Here is a 23139-nt window from a genome sequence, read left to right as displayed (position 1 = left end):
CACAGAGCAGACGGGTTCATGTTCTTGTTCTGGTGCTGGTTGGTGTTTTCTGTGCTCGTGTCGTCGCCTCCCGCTGTGAGTTTCCTCTGCTCTGTTTCTCTGTTTCATCCTGATTTCACTTCTGTTCTCGTCTCGTTTGGATTTTTTTCTCTGCAGTTGTGATTTTCTTTAGATTCCCGTCAGGATCGTGTGACGGCTCAACAGTTTGTTTCTTTTGTTCTCTTGTTTTCACATTTTTTAGTTGTTTGTTATAAATAACGAGAAGCAGAAGAGACACACAAACATGTTCAGGGCGTTCACACTGAGTCTCATCACTGCTGGATGAGCTCAGGTATAAATTATTACTTCACACACTGTAAACTCAAATATTTACTGGTGCTGCAGAGTGAACCAGGCCTTTAATAGAGACACAGTTTTATTTACTGTTTTCTGTGTTTCATATGTTATTAAAAGTATTCAGTGTGTTATTATCTGCTCCTCGTATTTCCAGCTGCAGCACCAGTGTGAAGAGACCCGGATGAGTTTCTTTCTGGTTTTAATAAAATCAAACAAAGAAGCAGCAAAGTGGAAGTGACGTCAGAGATCATCCCACTGAGTGAACTAACACTTCATCCATGACTTTTGAAGACATACCACTGTACGTGATGATGCGCTCGGTGGCGTCGCCCTCTCCGTAGCGTGTGATGGGGGTGAGGCGGACCAGGTAGGACTCAGGCTTGATGAGTTCAGTCAGGTTGTAGGTCAACAGCTCCCCCTTCTGGATGTTTCCTTCCATGGGAATCTCCTGCTCCCACCAGCGGGACTGACCCATCTGAAACACGCAGAAAACTCATTTTTCTGACTGAAAAAGACAAAAGATGATCCTAAGCTGGTCTCCGTGTCCAGAGCTGTTGTTGAACCATGTGGAGTACAGACGTGGTTTTGGGCTCTTTTGTAACAGATCAGCTGTAACTGACCCTATCAGCTGGAAAACACAACAGGTGCACATCATATAGTCTGACATGTTTGCTGAGGAAATATTCAGGCGCCATTTTACCATTTTATGAGCTCCAAATCCTCCTGCCTGAGATTAACAGGAGCAACAACTATTATAGATCTTTATTTCCTTATTAACACAAACTTTGTGCAGATAAGAGACAGAAACAAGAGCTGAGGTGGAAAAAAAACTACAAAAAAAACAATAAAACTACATAAACTTGCATAATTTCCAAGTTTAGGGCTTTAAAAACTGATATAAACTATATATTACTGGATTTGAAATCTTATTGACTACATGATGCATCAATCATCAGGACGCTGGCATGTGATTGGCTCAGGAGGGAGGAGAAAGAAGAGAGAGTGGGTTACTGTATGTTATACATTCAATTTACATATGATCCGATTAGTCGACTAATCGAAAAAATAGTCGGTGATTAGTCGACTATCAAAATAATCGCTGTGGCAGCCCTAGCTTGTTGGTGTGTTCGCTGCACCGTGCTGCTGAGGAGTTACCTGGAAATAGTTTACATGAATACAATCAGGAGAATCTGAGCTTTCTAACGACGCTCACACTCACATTGAAGCAGCCGGACGGACGCTCAGTTTTTTGCCTATATTTATGGTGATAGTGAAGCTAACAGCTGACCGGAGACGCGCCAGTGCTGCTGTTGTCAGGCGTGTGTGAGCTGACCAATCAGAGGAGGGGGTCTTAAAGAGACAGCAGCTGCAGCATGGAAACCTGTTCGATGAGTGAAAATGAGGATAAAATGTCTCCTTTAAGAGTCACAGTGTTGGACGAGCTCAGCTGACAGAGCATAACACAACACCTCCTCCACCTCCACCTCCTCCTCCACCTCCTCCTCCTCCACCTCCTCCTCCTCCTCCTCCTCTACCTCCTCCACCGCCACCTCCTCTACCTCCTCCACCTCCACCTCCTCCTCCTCCTCCTCTACCTCCTCCACCTCCTCCTCCTCTACCTCCTCCACCTCCACCTCCTCTACCTCCTCCTCCTCCACCTCCTCCTCCACCTCCACCTCCTCCGACTCCTCCTCCTCCTCCACCTCCTCCACCTCCTCCATTTCCACCTCCACCTCCCCCTCCTCCTGTAAACTTCCTCCAGTCTCTCTGGATCATTGTCGTCTTTTTCTTCTTATAATTTTCTGTCCCATCAGCACTTCCTCCTCTCTCTCTCTCTTTCTCTCTCTCTCTCTCTCTCTCTCTGCAGCACACTGCTGTGTATGAATGAAAAGACAGGCGGGTTGCCATGGCAACAAGCCCTCCTCCTCCTCCTCCTCCTCCTCCTCCTGTAAAGCCCGGCTGATGCTGCAGGAGCCTCAGGTACAGAGATCATCCTCCTGCCCACTGTAACATCATATTTGACCCATTTATGTCTTTATTTAAAGGTTTCTTCAACATAAAACAGGAAATAACTGAAGCACAAACTCAAACCACGACAGCCGCATGATTAAAAAGACTCACTGTAGTTTTTATCAAACAAGCAGGAGGGAGTAGTGACTTTGTTGGGGACTATTTTCAGCGGCGGATGGATCCACATTTGGGGCTCTGAGTGTTTGTGGCAGCAGGACGATGTGTACAGTGGGGGGAAGATCTATCAGGACGTTCTGACCTGTCTGATCCCGAGTCTGTAGGCCAGGATCCGGTCCACGGCGTTGGGCTCCATCTGAGTCCACTGCAGCTTGAAGCTGTAGACTCGAGGTCGGTTCTGCCACAGAGCGCTGTAGGTGTCGTAGTAAAACTCTGGAGCGTACGCTTTCCCTGAGGAGGAGACACAGAGAGGACGTTTCAGTCAGGACACCAACTTACGGCTTTAATCATTCACTGCAGGTCGCAGTTAAAGGCTGACCCAAACACAGGAACAGGGCGGGAAACAGAAGGCTGAAGAGTCCAAGTGCATAAATACAAAATACCAAAATGTGGCAACAAACCAGAAGAAACCCGACAAATCAGGAACCAAAGACAGAAACACAGGACGGGAAGATGAGACCCATGTCTCAGGACACAGGAACACAAGAGCAAAAGGAAGAGGAAGAGGAGGAGGAAGAGGAGGAGGAAGAGGAAGAGGAAGAGGAAGAAGAAGAGGAAGAAGAAGAGAACGAGAGCGGGAAAATGAAAGTGTCGTCAGAAACAGAAGAAGAGTCAGAGTGTTAATCTCACAGGCAGCAGGATTATAAAGCTCAACTTAATATGACAGTAAACAGTGTGTGTGTGTGTGTGTGTGTGTGTGTGTGTGTAACAGCATGTTTATATGTCCGTCAGCACATACACACACTGTGTGTGTGTGTGTGTGTTCCTGCTGACGTGCAGGTTGGAGGATTAAACCACTGAAGAAGAAGAATTCACCTGATTGGTCGAAGCCTCCAACATGGTCGACCTGATAACACAGAGCTGAGTCCTGATTGGCTGACTCAGCTGTATAAACACACACAGCCACTCAGTCATTCGTTCACTTCATCTCAGCAGTTTGACAAAATGATCTGGACTCGTCAGCGGACAGTGTTCAGGTCACGTGATGTCACACGTGATGTCACACGTGATGTCACATGTGGTGGAATCGGTTGGGATTCAGATCATTTAAAGACGTAAGAAAACAGCGAGGAGGACGATGAGAGGCGGCTGAAAGCTCCGTAAACATCAGCGATGACTGGACCAAAGCTGCGATGTAAGACTGCCGTGTTTCCACCAGCAAGTTCAATCAATCAATCAATCAATCAATCAATCAATCAGTCAATCAATCAATCAATCTTTATTAGTTCACAACAAAACTCATCTCATGGCACTTTCCAAACTGAGCAGCTCGAAACCAAACTCCTGATTCATTTATTTAAGAGACACAACATTTCCCTCATGAGCAGCACAAAAAATGCCTTTAACAGTCAGAAACCTCGAGCAGAACCGGACTCTTATGAAGCAGCATCACAGGAAACGTTGTGTTTTCAGCAGCAGGAACTGAACACGACTCCTGAACCAGCTGACAGTGAACACATGAAACAGTGAAACTCAGCAGATGTCTGAAACAAACAGGACGAGAGAAACTAAAGAGATTCGGTCAGAAGCTGCAGACGAGCTGAGAGCTGAACATGACTTTAAAACCTCTTTCTCTCAGGTTTCCTGCACAGACGTGAGTTGGACTTTACTTGGAGCAGACGTCGAAAAGACATCTAAAAAACCTCTCCTGTGGACGTCTCCTCAACGTTGGCACAGATGCTGAAAAGACATGTTCTGAATCTGAAATGGTTCAAATACAGGAAAAGACTAAAGAAAGTCCAAGTCAAGCGTCAAGTTAAAGGTCAAAGTCAAGTCTTGTCCGGGACAAATCAAGTCCAGACTGATCTCGAGTCTGGACCGAAGGGGACAGCTGTGAAAGAAAACTGGATCGGAGTTAAAACATCACAGAATTTGTTCTGTAAAACAGCCCAAACCAACAGAACCAAAGCACCGGAGCTCCTGTGAACTGCAGCGGACTGTTGACTCAGTGTTGGACGGAGCTGAGAGGATTTCCTGCAACAACACAGACAATGTGACGAAGAGGAGGCCCAGAAGAGGAAGGAAACGTCAGAGTGAATCAGAGAGAGAAGAGACTCGTCCACTCAGTGAGAACCTCGCAGTGCGACTCAGCTCTGATCCAAAGTCGGACTGATGGGAACATGAATAATTCAGACGTGAAGGTGAATCTCTGAGACTCACACAAAGAAACTCTATAGTTTCCTTGTTTCAGTCCAGTGGAGGTGACGAGCAGTCACACCAGTTTCACTTGTGTCACTTTTATTCTGAAGATCTGCTGCGCTCTCATTGGCTGTTACAGGGTGAGTGAGATTTAAAATGCCGCCAGCGTGTCCACACCTGATTACCAACACAAACTTCACCTCAGCAGTGACAAGCCGACATAATCGCCATCATTTTCCATCAGCTCTCCATCCTGAGCTTACAACTTCCGTCTTTAACTGCTTTCTGCTGCCGCCGGCAGAACGCGCTGCTGCTCGGCGGCCGGACGCGATAAGAGGCTTAACGCCGCCGCCGGGTTTACAGGAAGAGTCTCGCAGCGCTGACAGGGCGTCTCTGCAGGGGAGCTTTCATCAGGAGATACGAGGCGACTCAGCCGCCACTTCCTGTGTGACGACCAGCGTTCGCAGTCTGAGAGGCGGCGACGAATCCACATTCACATTCAAGATCAAAAACAGTTGATACACACCGACCCACCGGCCCACCGGCCCACCGACCCACCGGCCCACCGACGCACCGACGCACCGACGCACCGACCCACCGACCCACCGACACACCGACCCACCGACCCACCGACGCACCGACACACCGACCCACCGACGCACCGACGCACCGACCCACCGACGCACCGACGCACCGACGCACCGACACACCGACCCACCGACGCACCGACCCACCAACGCACCGACCCACTGGCCCACCGACGCACCGACGCACCGACACACCGACCCACCGACGCACCGACACACCGACGCACCGACACATCGACCCACCGACGCACCTACCCACCAACGCACCGACCCACTGGCCCACCGAGCCACCGACACACCGACGCACCGACCCACCACTCAACGACACACCCACCGACGCCAGCTGCTGTTTCCTCCGATACGATTCTGATATCAAACGTGTGAGTATTGATTAAATACCTGCGCTGCTTCAGAGGCTCTGTGGAGATCAGTGACGTCACAATTCTGTTCCATACAAAAAGACTGAAAACATTTCAGTTTGTTCCCAAATGACTGAATAAATACTGTTATTATCATTATTCTATTATTATTATTATTACTTTTCCTGGTTCACGTTGTGGATTTATCGAGAAAGTTCATATGTAAAACAGACTGAACAGATCAACACAGAACAAATATCATAATATCTACAGATGAAACAAAACCACCGAGTGTAACGCTGAAGAGTCGGTGGACAGACGGGACGACCTGCTGCCACATCACCGTCTCACTGTCTGATGTCACTGTCACCTGCTCAGCACCAACATGTGACCAGAACCCAACGTCACACTCTGAACATGAGATGTGGACCGAGGTGGACATGAAAACTGAAGATGAGGCTGTGGACGACATGCAGCGGTGTGATGTGTGAGCTGAGGCAGCCAGGTGCCGATCAGGACGTGTTGAAGTGTTTGTTGTCACTTCACAGCCGAAGCTTTCCTGAAGCTCGTCACATATTAACGACGCTTCAAACCCCCCGAGGACTCGATGAGTCTCTGCTCGAGTGTGTCAGCACGCCGGAGTTAAAGACGAGATAAACTCTGATTAATCATCGTGTCCTCGTCCTCCAGACGTAAACATCTGAAGATTTCCCATCAGACCTCAGGCCTGTTCACACAACAGCTGCAGCAGACTGGGATCTAACTAGGGAACTCGGAGTCTGTTTGACAAGTCCGAGTCAGGTCTCAACTAACTCGAGACATGTTTTAATCGTGTTTCAAGCAGGTTGAGAATAGTCCAGGTCGAGTCTCGTCTGGGACTCGAGTATTTCTAGTTGTCTTGGCGTCTAAAATCAATTGAGACAAGTCAAATTATGTTTCAAGTCATTTGAGAAATGTTCTAGTCAAATCTAGTCATCTCAAAATATTATAAACAAGTCCAAGTCAAACCGTCTCTGAGATATGTAGAAATCAAATCCTGTCTCAAGTCATTCCAGACAAGTCCAAGTCAGACTTTAAACTTGTCCAAGTCAGTTGTCCAAGTTAAGTTTCTAGTAATTTACTTATCGAGTAATTATCGACAAGTCAAACTGATCTCATCTCATGTCATCGTAGACCAATTGTCCAATAGTCCAAATTCAGTCTCAAGTCATTGGAGACAAGTCTTAATCATGTCTCAAGTGAGCTGAGACAAGTCCAGGTCAAGTCTTGTCTGAGAAGTCGAGTCGTCGAAACGATGTCTCAAGTCATTTGAGGCGTGTTTGACTCAAATCTAGTCATCTCACATAAACAGAGACCAGAAGCGTTTAACTGTCAGCAGGACAGCAAGAATCAATCCAGTCCAATCTGCTCACACCTTCAACTCAACATCCCATCATGCCCCAGTCAGGTAGACTCACCTGTGACCAGGAAGGTGCAGCGCCCTGCCCCCGCCTCGTTCGTGATGTCACAGGTGTACTCGCCGTAGCCCTCTCGGTTCAGAGCTCTGACCAGGTAGTTGGTGTCGTCGCGCTGGTCGCTGAACTGTCCGACGGTGAGGAGGCGGGACCCCAGCTTCCACTCGTACCTCAGGAGGCGGGCGGGGTGAGCTCGCAGCAGGCGGCAGGTGAGGCTGAACGCCCGGCCCAGAGCCTGACGGATCTCGGTGTACACCGGCTCCACGACGGGAGGGACTGTTACACAGACGGACAGGAAAGACAACGAGGAAGAACATTAAAACAACTGTCAAACACATCGGAGAGCCTCAGTGAAGAGACGAGCTGAGAAGTTCACACAACTCATAGAGAACATGGTCATCATGTCAGTTGATTCCCTCAGCTCTCATGTGTCTGTGATGATGTGAAGTTATTTATTATCGATCTTCTGAAACTCTCGGTTCATCAGCGTCGCCTCGTCCTGCTCTCTCTCGTCTCTGAAACAACCTTCACCCTCTTCAGCTCCAGGGACCCGGTGTATTTCAGCGTTTGCGCACCTCTCAGTGTTTATTCATTTATATATTTCATTTGTTTCTCTGCTAATAAAACATGTGAAGGCTCGACTTCTTCATCGTCTCCTGCAGCACGTCAGAGGCGACAGTGACTCACTATCGCCTCTCGAGGCCAAACGACTTCTTACAAGAAGAGACGGACAAAGTATGACATTTATTAATTAACTGACTTTGATCAGTCAGATGAAAACAGTGATTGTGACGATCAGCTGACTCACAGTTTATACATACATGTATGGATCAGTCACTTTACTGATACTTTGATACTTCAATACTTTTAACATCAGATACTTTTACTCGAGTACTCTTCATATGTTTGACTTTCACTGTGGCCACAGTAATATTTCAACTGCACATCTTTACTTTGACTCTGAGACGAACTCGTCTGTTGAAACTGATTTTCACTTTCTCACCACGAGAAAAACACACACACACACACACACACACATGCACCCACACACACACACCCACGCATGCACACACACACACACACACACACACACGCGCGTATGCACACACACACACACACACACACACACACACACATGCACCCACACACACACACACCCACGCACGCACACACACACACACACACACACACGCACGCACACACACACACATGAACCCACACACACACGCACGTGCGCGCACACACGCACGCGCACGCACACACACAGGTTACAGAGTTAAAGGTCTCGGTTGGTCTCGACCCTCCAGGACTGTTTCCAGAACCGTCCTCCTGCGGGGATTCAGTCCAGGAACATCTAAAGGTCAGCTGGACGCCTCTGCTCCACGCCGACCTTCAGCCGAGCTCTCTGATTGGACCAAAAAAAGACTTCTGACCTTGCTGTTTAATTCCCATAATGCACTGCTGAGGCTGGTGTTGCAGCTCGTTAATGAGAGTTTCTCTTCAGTTTTTGTCCTGAAGATCTGAAGACAGCAGCAGCTTCTACATGATGATTCATTCAGTCCTTCCTTTCCTTTCCTTTCCTCCTCTTCTCTCCGTCTCTTTACCGTTGACAGATTTGGACAGATTGTCACAGCAGATAGATTCGACCAATCACTGCAGCCGATACTTTACAGGTTGTAAAGTCAGAGTGAGAACAGTGTGTAACTAAAGTGGCCTGTGAAGACGGACTAGTCAGTAGACGAGTCTCCGTGTTCGCTGTGAGGACGTTTAAAGTCCCGACAACCTCTGTAGTCTCATTCAGACACTTGTTAGCAACCGCTAACCGTTTTTAACACATGAAGAGCTTCATAATTAAACTGTGGACATTTAATGATGAGTTTATATGTTCAGCCTGTAACACACTTTATTTCACACATTTAACTGAAAACAGATCAACAGACTCACAGACTGTGAGACGAGGGGACAGGAAGCGCTAACATGCTAACATGCTAACTGATGTCTGGGTTTAGGACTACAGACTCCATCACTGTACTGAGTAATAAGTCTGAGAACAGCTGGTCTACACAGTTTGGTAACTTTACCTAATAAAAGTCTTGTGCGACTGTAACAGCTGACTTCAGTCTTACTGTTCGTTGTGTCGCTGATGTTTCTGTAATCCAGGTTGTAAATGGACCTGGACAGGATTATATTCACAGCCACATCATCAGTTTCCTCTTTCTGTCTTCTCACTACTTTAAAGTCAGCAGGTCTTTCTATGTTGTATACTCTGACAGTGTTTTACTGTAATCCAAGTTATCAGCCATCTGTTAAACTTTTATTCTCCTGTCTGCTCATGTTGGTAACTTGTTGTCTGAGACTCCAGTGGAGGACGTTCGTCAAGGGGATTGTGGGGACGTCACCTCCTCACATCGCTGTCATCCCGTAATCCAGTAAAGAAACCAGCAGACTGTGAGGGATTATTGTCAAAGTAAAACCCTAAAAAAACCCCTAACAGCTCATTTGGAAGGAGCTCAGAAGCTTTCCTGTTGGCGCTTGATTAGCATATTTATGAGACTCAATTAACGGACAGTAACCCACAAACTGTGGAGAAATAAAATAAAGTTTGTTTTTATTGAACTAGTTTCCACTCGCTCCTCTCAGCTGAGCAGCTTCTCCTTCAGCAGCTTCGCTCCAGGATTTATCTTTGCTTTAAATACAGTCAACATTAAATCTATGTCGCGCGTGACTCCGATGTTGTTTCACTTATTTCAGAGTAATCCACCTGTAATCTGCTCTCACTGTAATCTGCTTTGTGTTGTTACACAGTGAAAACAGCAAACACAGTTTAGAAAAGAGATTTTTCTTTTTACAGCAGAAATAAAAAAAATAAAAAGCTGCTGCACAGTTTTAAAATGATATGAGTGAAGCTGTGACTACAGCGAGACGCTACCTGAACACGTGTTGGACGTCTGGGCTCTGAAGCCTCGTTCAGGAGACGCTCGCAGCTCTCGGTTAATATGTGCATGAATACGTAATGTGCACACAGACTGTGGGTGATGTTCACATTAAGTTTGCAGAAAGAAACGAGGAACCGAATCGGTTCCGTCCGCAGAATCTCTCTGAAGTCGCTTCCAGAGCACCGACTCATCGGATAAACCACACATCACCTCAGAGCTCTCAGTTTCTCTACGACTCCATTGTTACTGAACAAATGAAGAAATGTGAAGAATCAGCTGACGGAGGTTCAGACCAACACTGACTCACTTTCGCTCTTGTTGCTGCTCGGGACGCCAAATCCTGCTGACTCTACCTTTAACTTTAATAGTGTTTGAATTACATGAATATGACGTGAGCTTCAGTTAGCTTTGACCGCAAATGTCCTTCAGAGGGAGACTTTGTACTCTGATACTCTGAGTACATGTCAGAGCCTGTACTCGATTACTTTTACTGGAGTAAAGAAGCTGAATCAGCACTTCTACTTTTTTTTTTTAATTTGGGACATTCAGTGTCGATCATTAGATGCACAGCGTCGTATACGATGGGGGCTGGTGTGTGTTCAGCTGTGTGTTCAGGTGTGTGTTCAGCTGTGTGTTCAGCTGTGTGTTCAGCTGTGTGTTCAGCTGTGTGTTCAGGTGTGTGTTCAGGTGTGTGTTCACTTTCTCAGACTGCTCAGCTGAACAGTTCCTCTGAGTTTCTGCATCGATTCTCTGGAGGATCAGAACGAGTCGAGCTGCAGAGGAGATTCACTCTGACAGCCTTTTAGTGCAGCAGGAAGCCGCCAGCTCTGTGTGTGTGTGTGTGTGTGTGTGTGTGTGTGTGTGTGTGTGTGTGTCCTGTCACATCCTCTGATGGTATTGTGTGTGACGTGGTACCCTGCAGGTTAGACGGAGCGTGACTGGAAGGTCGTGGATTCGATCCCCGTCCACAGACAGACGGACAGACGGCGTGCGTCCGTCAGCGGCTGCCCATGTGCCCTCGAGCAGAGGCGTCAAACCCTCTACCTGCCGGTGTGTGTTTCAGCTGAGATGGTGTTTTTATGGAACAGATGTGCTGCTGTCTGTGCTGATGGATGTGATGCACTTTGATTGGATGATGTGACATTTCCTCTGCAGCGCTCAGCAGCCGACGTCACAATGCATTCTGGGTATTTTAGAGGCTAAAGCTGCACAGTTGGTGCCTGCCGGTGTTTGTTTACATCTGCAGCAGATGTTACGTTTGGTTTCAGCTCGAAAAAGAGTTTGAAAAACGTCGACAGAGGAGACGAGCTGCACCGATCATCTACAGAAGCTGCAGCAGCTGTTACTGCTGGCACTGTTCATGGTGAGAACTAATGGAAGAAGTACTCGGATACTTATTTTACTTAGTAAAAGTACTCACTCACCATTTTATCGATTATAACTGATCGATTAATCCAGAAAATAATTAACAGACTCATCGATCCAACAGGTTCAATCACCTGGATGACTTCATTAAAGTCTGCTGTGTGTGTGTGTGTGTGTGTGTGTGTGTGTGTGTGTGTGTGTTACCCACACTGCACCACCAGCTGGATCAGAGCCTCTCTGGGTTTCACGTTGAAGCCGTTGTACTGGCTCGTCTGGCAGCGGTACGTCCCGCTCATCTCTCTCGTCACGTTGTTGATCCTCAGGACGCCGTCGTAGCTCTCCATCTCCGCCGAGCCGTCCGGCATCAGTAACGGCGCCGCGGCCGCCGACCCGCTCTCCTCCACCCGCGACCACAGGATGATGGGTTTGGGTTTCCCTGAGACCAGACACTGCAGGTCCACAGTGTCGCCCTCCTGAGCGATGAGGTGAGAGCGCCCCCTGGGGACGGTCAGCTCCGGAGGAACTGCAGGTAGAGAGACAGGACGATGTCACACAGTGATCTTAAAAGCAGATTGACAATCAGTAGAGAGCATACCCACGCCAAGGCCCAACAGTCCTGAACCAGAAATGTGGAAATACGTCCTGTCTCACAATGTTCAAGTGAGAACAATCCCTGGATCCGTCCCTTCATCAGAACCCACACTAAAAGGTAATGGGCTCTATTCCGGGCTGAGACTCATCCTCCACCCGGGTCTGGTGGAATCTGTTCAGTGGCTTTAATGTAATCCTGCTGACAAACCAACACACAAACAACTGGCAAACCAACACACAAACAACCGACAAACCAACAAACAAACAACCGACAAACCAACAAACAAACAACCGACAAACCAACACACAAACAACCGACAAACCAACACACAAACAACCGACAAACCAACAAACAAACAACCGACAAACCAACACACAAACAACCGACAAACCAACACACAAACAACTGACAAACCAACACACAAACAACTGGCAAACCAACAAACAAACAACCGACAAACCAACAAACAAACAACCGACAAACCAACAAACAAACAACCGACAAACCAACACACAAACAACCGACAAACCAACACACAAACAACCGACAAACCAACACACAAACAACCGACAAACCAACAAACAAACAACCGACAAACCAACACACAAACAACCGACAAACCAACACACAAACAACCGACAAACCAACACACAAACAACCGACAAACCAACAAACAAACAACCGACAAACCAACACACAAACAACCGACAAAGCAACAAACCAACAACCGACAAACCAACACACAAACAACCGACAAACCAACAAACAAACAACTGACAAACCAACACACAAACAACTGACAAACCAACAAACAAACAACCGACAAACCAACAAACAAACAACCGACAAACCAACACACAAACAACCGACAAACCAACAAACAAACAACCGACAAACCAACACACAAACAACTGACAAACCAACAAACCAACAACCGACAAACCAACAAACAAACAACCGACAAACCAACACACAAACAACCGACAAACCAACAAACAAACAACCGACAAACCAACAAACAAACAACCGACAAACCAACACACAAACAACCGACAAACCAACAAACAAACAACTGACAAACCAACACACAAACAACCGACAAACCAACAAACAAACAACCGACAAACCAACACACAAACAACCGACAAACCAACAAACAAACAACCGACAAACCAACAAACAAACAACCGACAAACCAACAAACAAACAACCGACAAACCAACACACAAACAACCGACAAACCAACAAACAAACAACCGACAAACCAACACACAAACAACCGACAAACCAACAAACCTACAACCGACAAACCAACACACAAACAACCGACAAACCAACAAACAAACAACCGACAAACCAACAAACCAACAACCGACAAACCAACACACAAACAACCGACAAACCAACAAACCAACAAACAAACAACCGACAAACCAACAAACAAACAACCGACAAACCAACAAACAAACAACCGACAAACCAACACACAAACAACCGACAAACCAACAAACAAACAACCGACAAACCAACACACAAACAACCGACAAACCAACAAACCAACAACCGACAAACCAACACACAAACAACCGACAAACCAACAAACCAACAAACAAACAACCGACAAACCAACACACAAACAACCGACAAACCAACACACAAACAACCGACAAACCAACAAACCAACAAACAAACAACTGACAAACCAACACACAACAACCGACAAACCAACACACAAACAACCGACAAACCAACAAACAAACAACCGACAAACCAACACACAAACAACCGACAAACCAACAAACCAACAAACAAACAACCGACAAACCAACACACAACAACCGACAAACCAACACACAAACAACCGACAAACCAACACACAAACAACCGACAAACCACCAAACCAACAAACAAACAACCGACAAACCAACAAACAAACAAACAACCGACAAACCAACACACAAACAACCGACAAACCAACAAACAAACAAACCAACAAGATCTGTAATGGGTTGTCTTCCAGACTTTGTGTCGGTCAGATGTAAATCAAACATCTCCACTGTGAACACGACTTCACAAAAATAAGTTCCAGCTTTGAGTCTAAAAACATTCAGTTGTAGTATTTTGCTTTTGTTTTTGTCCACAGGTCAGAGGTCAGAGGTCAACATCAAACATTCCCTAAAATGATGATGATGCAGCGACATGGAGGACATAAAGGAGGTGAGAGGAAGTCAAACTGTTCTTCCTCCATCTCTGATGTTCAGCTTGTCCTTCATTTAAAAACACACTGAGAGAGCTGCTGGAGGAGGGAGGAGGAGGAGGAGGAGGGAGGAGGGAGGAGGAGGAGGAGCAGGGGGAGGAGGAGGAGGAGGAGGGGGGAAGGAGGAGGGGGAGGAGGAGGAGGAGGAGGAGCAGGGGGAGGAGGAGGAGGAGGGGGGAAGGAGGAGGGGGAGGAGGAGGAGGAGGAGGAGCAGGGGGAGGAGGAGGAGGGGGAGGAGGAGGAGCAGGGGGAGGAGCAGGGGGAGGAGGAGGAGGAGGAGGGGGGAAGGAGGAGGGGGAGGAGGAGGAGGAGGAGCAGGGGGAGGAGGAGAAGGAGGGGGGAAGGAGGAGGGGGAGGAGGAGGAGGAGGAGGAGGAGGAGCAGGGGGAGGAGGAGGAGGGGGGAGGAGGAGGAGCAGGGGGAGGAGGAGGAGGAGGGGGGAAGGAGGAGGGGGAGGAGGAGGAGGAGGAGGAGGGGGGCTGTTTTAACATTACTCTCCTGATGGAGTGCAGCAGCGACCCGAGCGTGACCTTCTGTTTTAACACGAAACATCCGTCAGCGGGCGACTGCGACTGCAGCGACGCTTCTATTCAAATACTCCACCCTTCCTCCTCTTCTTCATCCCTCCCTCCTCCTCCTCTCGTCTGCCAAGGTCACAAACAAACAGGAAGCCAGCCGCCGCCAGCAGACGCTCCTCTGTGTGACGTCCGTCTGAAGGAAAAGTTCTGCTTCTCTTCTCTGCAGAAGGAGGTTTGTCACAGAGTTCAAGAGCTGCAGGCTTTTGAGAAGAAGAAGAAGAAGAAGAAGAAGAAGAAGAAGTGCAGGTGCTGCTGCAGCCTCACAGCAGCTCACAGAGGAGAGACGGAGAACACGTCACAGTTTAAAGAGTCTTCACTCTGATGCCCACCGGCTGAAGGAGCTCACAGGAAATAAAGACATCACTGAAAGTTTGAGGAGAGTGAGACCTCTTCCTGACGGCTGAGTGAACGTCTCTGAGCTGCTGCAGGTGTGCTGTACTTCACCTGTAAGCCAGTATTTTTACACTGTAGTACAAGTAAAATATCTGATACTTCTTCAGGTGTGTCAGAGCCCTGCCCCCAGCCTGACTCACCTGTGGTGGATGAGATGTTGACGTCGATGCTGATCTCGGGGCTTCCTCCGTTCCTCAGCGAGGCCACGCAGGTGTAAGTGCCGAAGTCGGTGAACTTGAGGTCGATGATGTCGAGGTTGGTGGTTCCCGGCGACACCTCGGTGTCGGTGTGGGTGATGACCATCCGCTCCGAGCTCCTCAGCGGCCGGCCGTTCTTCAGCCAGCTGAACTGCAGCTCCTCGGGGGGCGTGGCCTCCACCTGGCAGCTGATTTTCACCTCCCGGCCGATCTGGATGTTGTCGTCGTTGTGGTACGGGTCGGGCGTGATCCAGAAACGACCTTTACGAAGGCCTGCAGGAGAAAGACGCACACGTTTGTGTTAATGTTGACACTGAAGTCAGATGACCGAGATACATTCAACACATCTCTCTAATATTCAGTCTGACATCGATCAATCTTTATTTGTTCAGTGCCCGTTCACAACAGAACTCATCTCATGACACTTTCCAAACTGAGCGGCTGTAAACCAAACTGCCTTTAACAGCAGAAACCTCGAGCAGAACCGACTCAGTGGACCACCATCTGACATATTCAGGGTCTTTATAAAATGAAGTTCTGTGAGTTTGAGTTAAATTTAAACTGTCAAAAAGGTTCAACATTGTTCACAGTTGCTGATCTTGTGTCGCTGGTTTGAATCCTGCAGCAGATCCGTGTTGAGACTGACAGCAGAGTTTGGTCTCTTCTCATATTTTACATTATCACAATTACCCGTCCTGCTGTGGAGAAACTAATCCGTCCAAATGAGCTTTAATTATGACTGAAACCATTTGTTCAGTTTAATCCTGAGAGCGTCCACAGCGACGAGCTGCTGCTGCCGCTTCCACCTCCTGGTTTCAGCTCGTCTCACACTAACAACTGATCCGACCATTGAACTGGTGACCACAACATCACCAGACTCCATTACCAAATTGACTGATTTTCGGAGCTGTTGAGTGAGGAGAAACTTAGACCTCTAAATCACTGGTGCCTTCTTGTAAATTTAGCATTAAACGCAAAACATTGTGTCTGAAGTGCTAATGTAATGTTAATGTACTTAGTTACATTCCATCAGTGGTCTTACCTGCCAACATTTAGCAGCTGTTTGAACACTGTTTACACTGATTTCACCATTTACACTCAATTTATGAAAGAAGAAACATTTTATTGATCTAAACATGTCACATTTTACAAACACACTAACCAGTAACCAGTATAGGCGACTTCTTTGTCCCCAGACTCCCTTAACAAATGTGTCAGTTTAGTAAGTTGTTGAGTTGGAGACACTTTATAAACTGTGTGAAACTCTGTCTCTGACTGATTCTGACTTGTTTGTTCCTTCTTGTAAATTCAGCAAATGTTCTACATGAACTTCTTTCTGTCTTTGAGCAGAAACATGGAGTCTGTTTGTCTCAGTGATGGACGGGTTTGTTTCATACAGAGCAGGAAGTGACATCACATCACAGGTGTCACTCAGGTGTGATGTAGGAGCTTCTCAGAGTCACTGGACAAAGATCTGATTCTGTTCAACCAGTGATGTCATCATCATCCTGAGTGGATGACTGCAAACAGACCAGGAGGTCGGAGTTCAAATCCCAGATCTGTGTGTGTGTGTGTGTGTGTGTGTGTTGGGGGTATGTGTATATAAATAGCTTCAGTTCGTGAGGCGAGCAGCTGATTGTCCTTGTTCATTAAGATTAAAGGAAGAACGCCTCGGAACAAAACCCAGTGTGTGACAGTGTGTGTGTACGTGTGTGTGAGACAGACTCTTTGTGTGTGTGTACGTGTGTGTGAGACAGACTCTTTGTGTGTGTGTGTGTGTGTGTGTGTGTGTGTGTGTGAGAGAGAGAGACTCTTTGTGTGTGTGTGTGTGTTTTTGTCTCTCACTGCGTCAGTAAAAGGTCCGTTGCATAACAAGAGGTGGATGCAGTTGCTCACACATAAAACTCACGCGCACATGCACGCACGCATGCAGGCATACACACACACACACACTGGCACGGCTCCAGTCCTGTCAGCACACAGTGCTACTTTAATAAAAGTACGGTCTTTATATGAGGGTGAAAGCTCGAGAAAAAAAACATGTTACCCATAACACCCTGCTGTACAGAGAGATCTCTCTCACACACACACAGACACACAGACACACAGACACACACACACACACACACAGACACACACACACCTGTGAACTACAGAGAATCTGTCATCATCCCGTCTCATAAACATATTGTTTATAATCTGCTTCAGTAAACAATCTGATCATTTTTAATCCTTTTGATCTCAACTGAAATCAGAACAGAGACAACACGTCTCACCTGTTGGATCAATCCACAGGTGAACAGCTTCATCAGTAACAGCTGATACCAACACACTGCCTACGTAAGGGATCATGTATAGTTCGGAGGTTGTTATGGAGAAATAAACCCAGACAGGTTGTATGGAATGGTTCCATACAACCTCAAGGGGTTTATTTCTACATAACAACCGACTAACTATATATATACTATATATTAATGTGACGTCCTTGGCTGCACGGCTAGCTGAGCTAACAAGCTAACAATAGGTACAGTCATGGATGTATAAACATAATGCGGTTATTATTTGAAAGTCACACAGGTGCTCTGAGTTATAAAATGCCTGGAACATGTACATGTTACATGTATATATAACATCATTTTATCTTTATACACAACTCAAAGTTAGTGAGGGAAGTTGAGAATATTTTCACAAAACACAAAATAAAAATCCTCTGAAGAATCGCCACCTTACCGTGGTGGAGGGGTTTGTGTGATCCTGGGAGCTATGTTGTCCGGGGCATTAGCTCCTGGTAGGGTCTCCCAAGGCAAATTGGTCTCAGGGGAGGGACTAGACTAAGAGCGGTTCAAAAAGACCCTCAAATCGGCAGCTACAGGGCCAGAGTACCTCGCTCGGAATGGGGGCACCGGGGCCCTCCCCTGGAGCCAGACCCGGGGTGGAGCTCGCCGGCAAGCGTCTGGTGGTTGGGCTTTGGCCCATGGGGCCCAGCCGGGCTCAGCCCAAAAGAACCACATGGGGCATCGCCCCTGTGGACTTACCACCCGCAGGGGAGAGCGATGGGGTTGGGTGCAATGTACATCGGGGAGCAGGCGAAGGGGGGGACCTGGGCCTCCTGACCCCAGGCATCGCAGACTAGCTCTCGGTACGAGGAATGTCACCTCACTGGTGGGGAAGGAACCGGAGCTGGTGCGGGAGGTACAGCTGTACCAACTAGATATAGTTGGGCTCACCTCCACGCACAGCACCGGTTCTGGAACCAAACTGCTTGAGAGGGGCTGGACTCTGTCCTTTTCCGGAGTTGCCCAGGGTGAGAGGCGACGGGCGGGTGTGGGGATACTCACAAGCCCCCGGCTGAGCGCCGCTATGTTGGAGTTCTCCCCGAGGGACGAGAGGGTCGCCTCCATGCGACTGCAGGTCGCTGGGGGGAAGGCTCTGACTGTTGTTTGTGCGTATGCACTGAACAGCAGCTCAGAATACCGGCCTTCTTGGAGTCCTTGGGTGGTGTCCTGGAAGGGGCTCCACCTGGGGACTCCATAGTTCTTCTGGGGGACTTTAACGCTCATGTGGGTGACGATGGGGAAACTTGGAGGGGGGTTTATTGGGAGGAATGGCCTGCCTAATCTGAACCCGAAGGGGGTTTGTTATTGGACTTCTGTGCTAGTCATGGATTGGCCATAACGAACACCATGTTGGAGCATAGGGTGGCCCATAAGTGTACCTGGTACCGGCCACAATAGGCCAAAGGTTGATGATAGACTTTGTGGTCATATCATTGGACCTGTGGCCGTATGTCTTGGACACTCGGGTGAAGAGAGGAGCTGTCAACTGATCACCACCTGGTGGTGAGCTGGATCAGGTGGCGAGGGAGGCTGCCGGACAGACCTGGAAAACCCAAACGAGTAGTGAGGGTGAACTGGGAACGTCTGGCGGAGGCCCCGGTCTGTCAGGTCTTCAACCCCCACCTCCGGAAGAACTTTTCATTCATCCCGGGGGAGACTGGAGACATGGAATCCGAATGGACCATGTTCAGAGCCTCCATTGCAGAGGCGGCCGCTAAGGGCTGTGGTCAGACAGTCATCTGTGCCAGTCTGGGCAGCAACCGAAGGACCCGCTGGTGGACACCAGCGGTTAAAGGAAGCCATCAAGCTGAATGTTATGCCCCGGCCTAGGGTTTACCAGAACATAACATATGGCTTCCCTCTCTTTCTCCCACTCCCAAGAATAACACACAAAACTAAGGATGCAGTCCAAAATAAGGGAATTTATTTATCCCAAACGAAAAATACAACTTCAGGGTGAGCCTCACCTAAAACAACAAACAAAACGATCTGGGTTTTCAAAACTTACTTTCCTAACCAAAAACAAAAGCCAACAAAAAGACAGGTTGTCTTACCTAACTCCCTAACCATAAACAGGAGAAAAAGGTGCACAAAGAAAAAGGCTACTCACCCCTACCACAAAACTGGACTGAATAATATTAACAAAACTATTTACAATATATACAAAAGAGATATTAAATCCCTTTGCAAACACGAACATCGAATGTTTCTAATTTCAATGGGAGTCACAATGATTCGGCCAAGGTGCTTTAGAGAGAGAGAGAGCGAGGCGACGAGGTCTGCTCCAGGCTCCACTTTTAAATGTCCCAGTGTTGAGATCTGACCAATCAGCAGCCTTCCAGCTTCCCCAATCCGCAGCCTCCACCTGTAAGGATGTTCTGGACACAAACAGAAAACAGCACCTCCTCTTGGCAGGAGGGAGACAACATCACAGACAAACAGAACAGAACAGAACATACAAATTATGACCCCTGGGGTCATAACACTGAAGAAGAAGGCCTTTCGGGCTTGGCTGGCCCAGGGGTCTCCTGAAACAGCAGACTGGTACCAGGAGGCCAGGAGGGCTGCAGCTTCAGCGGTCACTGAAGCAAAAACCCGGGTGTGGGAGGAGTTCGGTGAGGCTATGGAGAAGGACTTTTGGTCGGCCTCAAGGAAGTTCTGGCAAACCATCCAGCGACTCAGAAGAGGGAAGCGGGCCTCAGCAGGCTGTTTTCAGTCAGGGAGGGGACCTGCTGAACCAGACTGGGAATATCGCCGGGCAGTGGAAGGAACACTTTGAGGACCTCCTGAACCCGGCTAACACGTCCTCGGTAACTAGGCAGAGTCTGAAGACTCGGGGGAAGACTCGTCCATATCCTTGGCAGAGGTCACTGAGGTAGTCGAGAAGCTCCCCAGTGGCAAGGCGCCAGGGGTGGATGAGATTCGCCCCGTGATGCTGAAGGCTCTGGACATTGTTGGACTGTCATGGCTGACACATCTTTTCAGTGTCGCGTAAAGATCAGGGACGGTACCTCTGGAGTGGCAGACCGGGGTGGTGGTTCCCATTTTCAAAAAGGGGGACCGGAGGGTGTGATCCAATTATTGGGGTATCACACTGCTCAGCCTCCCTGGAAAAGTTTATTCCAGGGTGCTGGAAAGGAGGGTCCGTCCGATCGTCGAACCTCTGATTCAGGAGGAACAATGCGGATTCCGTCCTGGCTGTGGAACAGTGGATCAGTTCTTTACCCTTGCAGGCTTGCAAGGTCATGGGAGTTTGCCCATCCAGTCTTCATGTGTTTTGTGGACTTGGAGAAGGCCTACGACCGGGTCCCCTGGGGAGTACTGTGGGGGGGACTGAGGGAGTATAGGGTACCACGAGTATTGGTACGAACTATCTGGTCCTTTTACGACCAAAGTGAGAGTTGTGTCCGTATACTCGGCACAAAGTCAAATACGTTTCCAGTGCGTGTTGGACTCCGCCAGGGCTGCCCCTTATCTCCGATCCTGTTTGTGATATTCATGGACAGGATCTCAAGGCGCAGCCATGGTGAGGAGAGTGTCTGGTATGGGAACCTCAGAAAACTTTCCGTTTTGCGGATGACGTTGTTCTGTTGGCTTCCTCAGCCTATGACCTCCAGCAGGCATTGGGGCGGTTCACAGCAGTGTGACGCAGTCAGGATGAGGGTCAGCACCTCTAAGTTTGAGGCCATGGTTCTCTGCTGGAAAACGGTGGATTGCCCCCTCTGGTTGGGGAGTGAGCTCCTGACCCAAGCGAAGGAGTTTAAGTATCTTGGGGTCTTGTTCACGAGTGATGGGAGAATGGAGCATGAGGTGGACAGATGGCTTGGTGCAGCATCTGCAGTATTGCAGGCGTTGTACCGGGCCGTCGTGGTGAAGAGGGAGGTGAGCCGCAAGGCGAAGCTCTCGATTTACTGGTCCATCTATGTTCCAACCCTCACCTATGGTCACAAGATGTGGGTAGTGACTGAGAGAACGAGATCGCGGATACAAGCGGCTGAAATGAGTTTCCTCCGTAGGGTGGCTGGGCTCAGCCTTAGGGATAGGGTGAAGAGCTCAGACATCCGGAGGGAGCTCGGAGTAGAGCTGCTGCTTCTAAGCGTCGAGAGGAGCCAATTGAGGTGGTTCGGGCATCTGATTAGGATGCCTCCTGGGCGCCTCCCCATGGAGGTTTTCCGGGCACGTCCAAGTGGGAAGAGACCCCGGGGCAGACCCAGAACCTGCTGGAGAGATTACATATCTCATCTGGCCTGGGAACGCCTCGGGATCCTCCCGGAGGAGCTGGAAAGTGTTGCTGGGGAGAAGGAGGTCTGGAGCTCCCTACTGAGCCTGCTGCCACCGCGACCCAACCCCGGACAAAATGGAAGAAGATGAGATGAGACAACATAAAAATTCAGATATGTCACAGAATAAACAATCAAGTGAGGCACTAAAATATCCCAAACTAGTTATATCTTATTACTATTCTCTTCAGTGATGAGCTAATCTTCTGAGGGCTGAGAGTATTTCACTGTATATCACAAAACAAACCTTGAACTTATTAAGATCAAAGATGGACAGAGCAGCTCCAGTGAGACTTCATCTTAATAAAGAGTTAAATAACGTCTCCTCAGATCAGGTTGTGATCTCTGTGATCACAGCAGACTTTATATCATCAGGAGGAGACGATGACTGAGCCTGACTTTATATCATCAGGAGGAGACGATGACTCCTCCTCCTCACATGTGCAGAACTTGCCTTAGAAACATCATGTTTTTAAGTTTTCTTCAGTATCACAGTGATCCAGTGTTAGTTGTCTGTTTTTTTTGGTGGGGGAGAAGCTAATGACTGGATTTGACTTTTTTTAGCCGAACTGTTCCTTTAATCTAACTTTAATCTGATCTGAGCGTAGCCTAATCTTCAAGGCCTCAATTTAAATTAGATGATGGAGAAAGTAGTTTAAAGAGCCGAGGACATCTTCTCACCCTTCACCAACTCCTCCTCCTCCTCCTCTGGACTCGTACACCTCCCCTGTCCATTAGAATAACATGTATCCTCTTCATAACACACACACACACACACACACACACACACACACACACACTGTGTCCATTAGCAGTGGTGTGTGTCAGACTGGGAGGACTGGCTGCCTGGTAGAGAGAATACTATAGAGAGAGAGAGAGGTGCATGATGGGAGTTAAATAAGTAAGGAGGAGGAAGTCGAGCTGACAGGCTGCAGGGTCAGCAGCTCTCTCTCACACACACACACACACACACACACACACACACACACACACACACACAGAGGTGAGTCATGCTGCTGAATAAAACACAGTGGACAGTCGAAGAAGACACACACACAGGAAATGACATAATATTATTAAAGGAATAGTTCAACATTTTTCACTCTCACGCCTGGAGTCAAGTTGTAGTTAGCCTAGCTTAGCA

General features: G+C 48.1%; 1 protein-coding gene across 1 annotated transcript in view; it reads right to left on the bottom strand.

The window, feature by feature from the left end:
• mdga2a (MAM domain containing glycosylphosphatidylinositol anchor 2a) overlaps window positions 1-23139 on the bottom strand; it is a 79510-nt gene that overhangs the window by 10804 nt on the left and 45567 nt on the right. The window contains exons 7-11 of the mRNA XM_084381361.1: window positions 15323-15652; window positions 11572-11886; window positions 7066-7338; window positions 2606-2754; window positions 634-811 (exon numbers count right to left, since the gene is read on the bottom strand). Of these exons, the coding sequence (XP_084237487.1) occupies window positions 634-811; window positions 2606-2754; window positions 7066-7338; window positions 11572-11886; window positions 15323-15652 (1245 nt within the window). The remainder of the gene's footprint in view (window positions 1-633; window positions 812-2605; window positions 2755-7065; window positions 7339-11571; window positions 11887-15322; window positions 15653-23139) is intronic.

The sequence above is a fragment of the Pagrus pagrus genome, assembly GCF_965226575.1.
Source record: "Pagrus pagrus genome assembly, chromosome: 18".
Taxonomy (NCBI): domain Eukaryota; kingdom Metazoa; phylum Chordata; class Actinopteri; order Spariformes; family Sparidae; genus Pagrus; species Pagrus pagrus.
The sequence above is the reverse complement of the archived record's forward strand: the minus strand, read 5'-3'. Positions and strand labels throughout refer to the sequence as shown.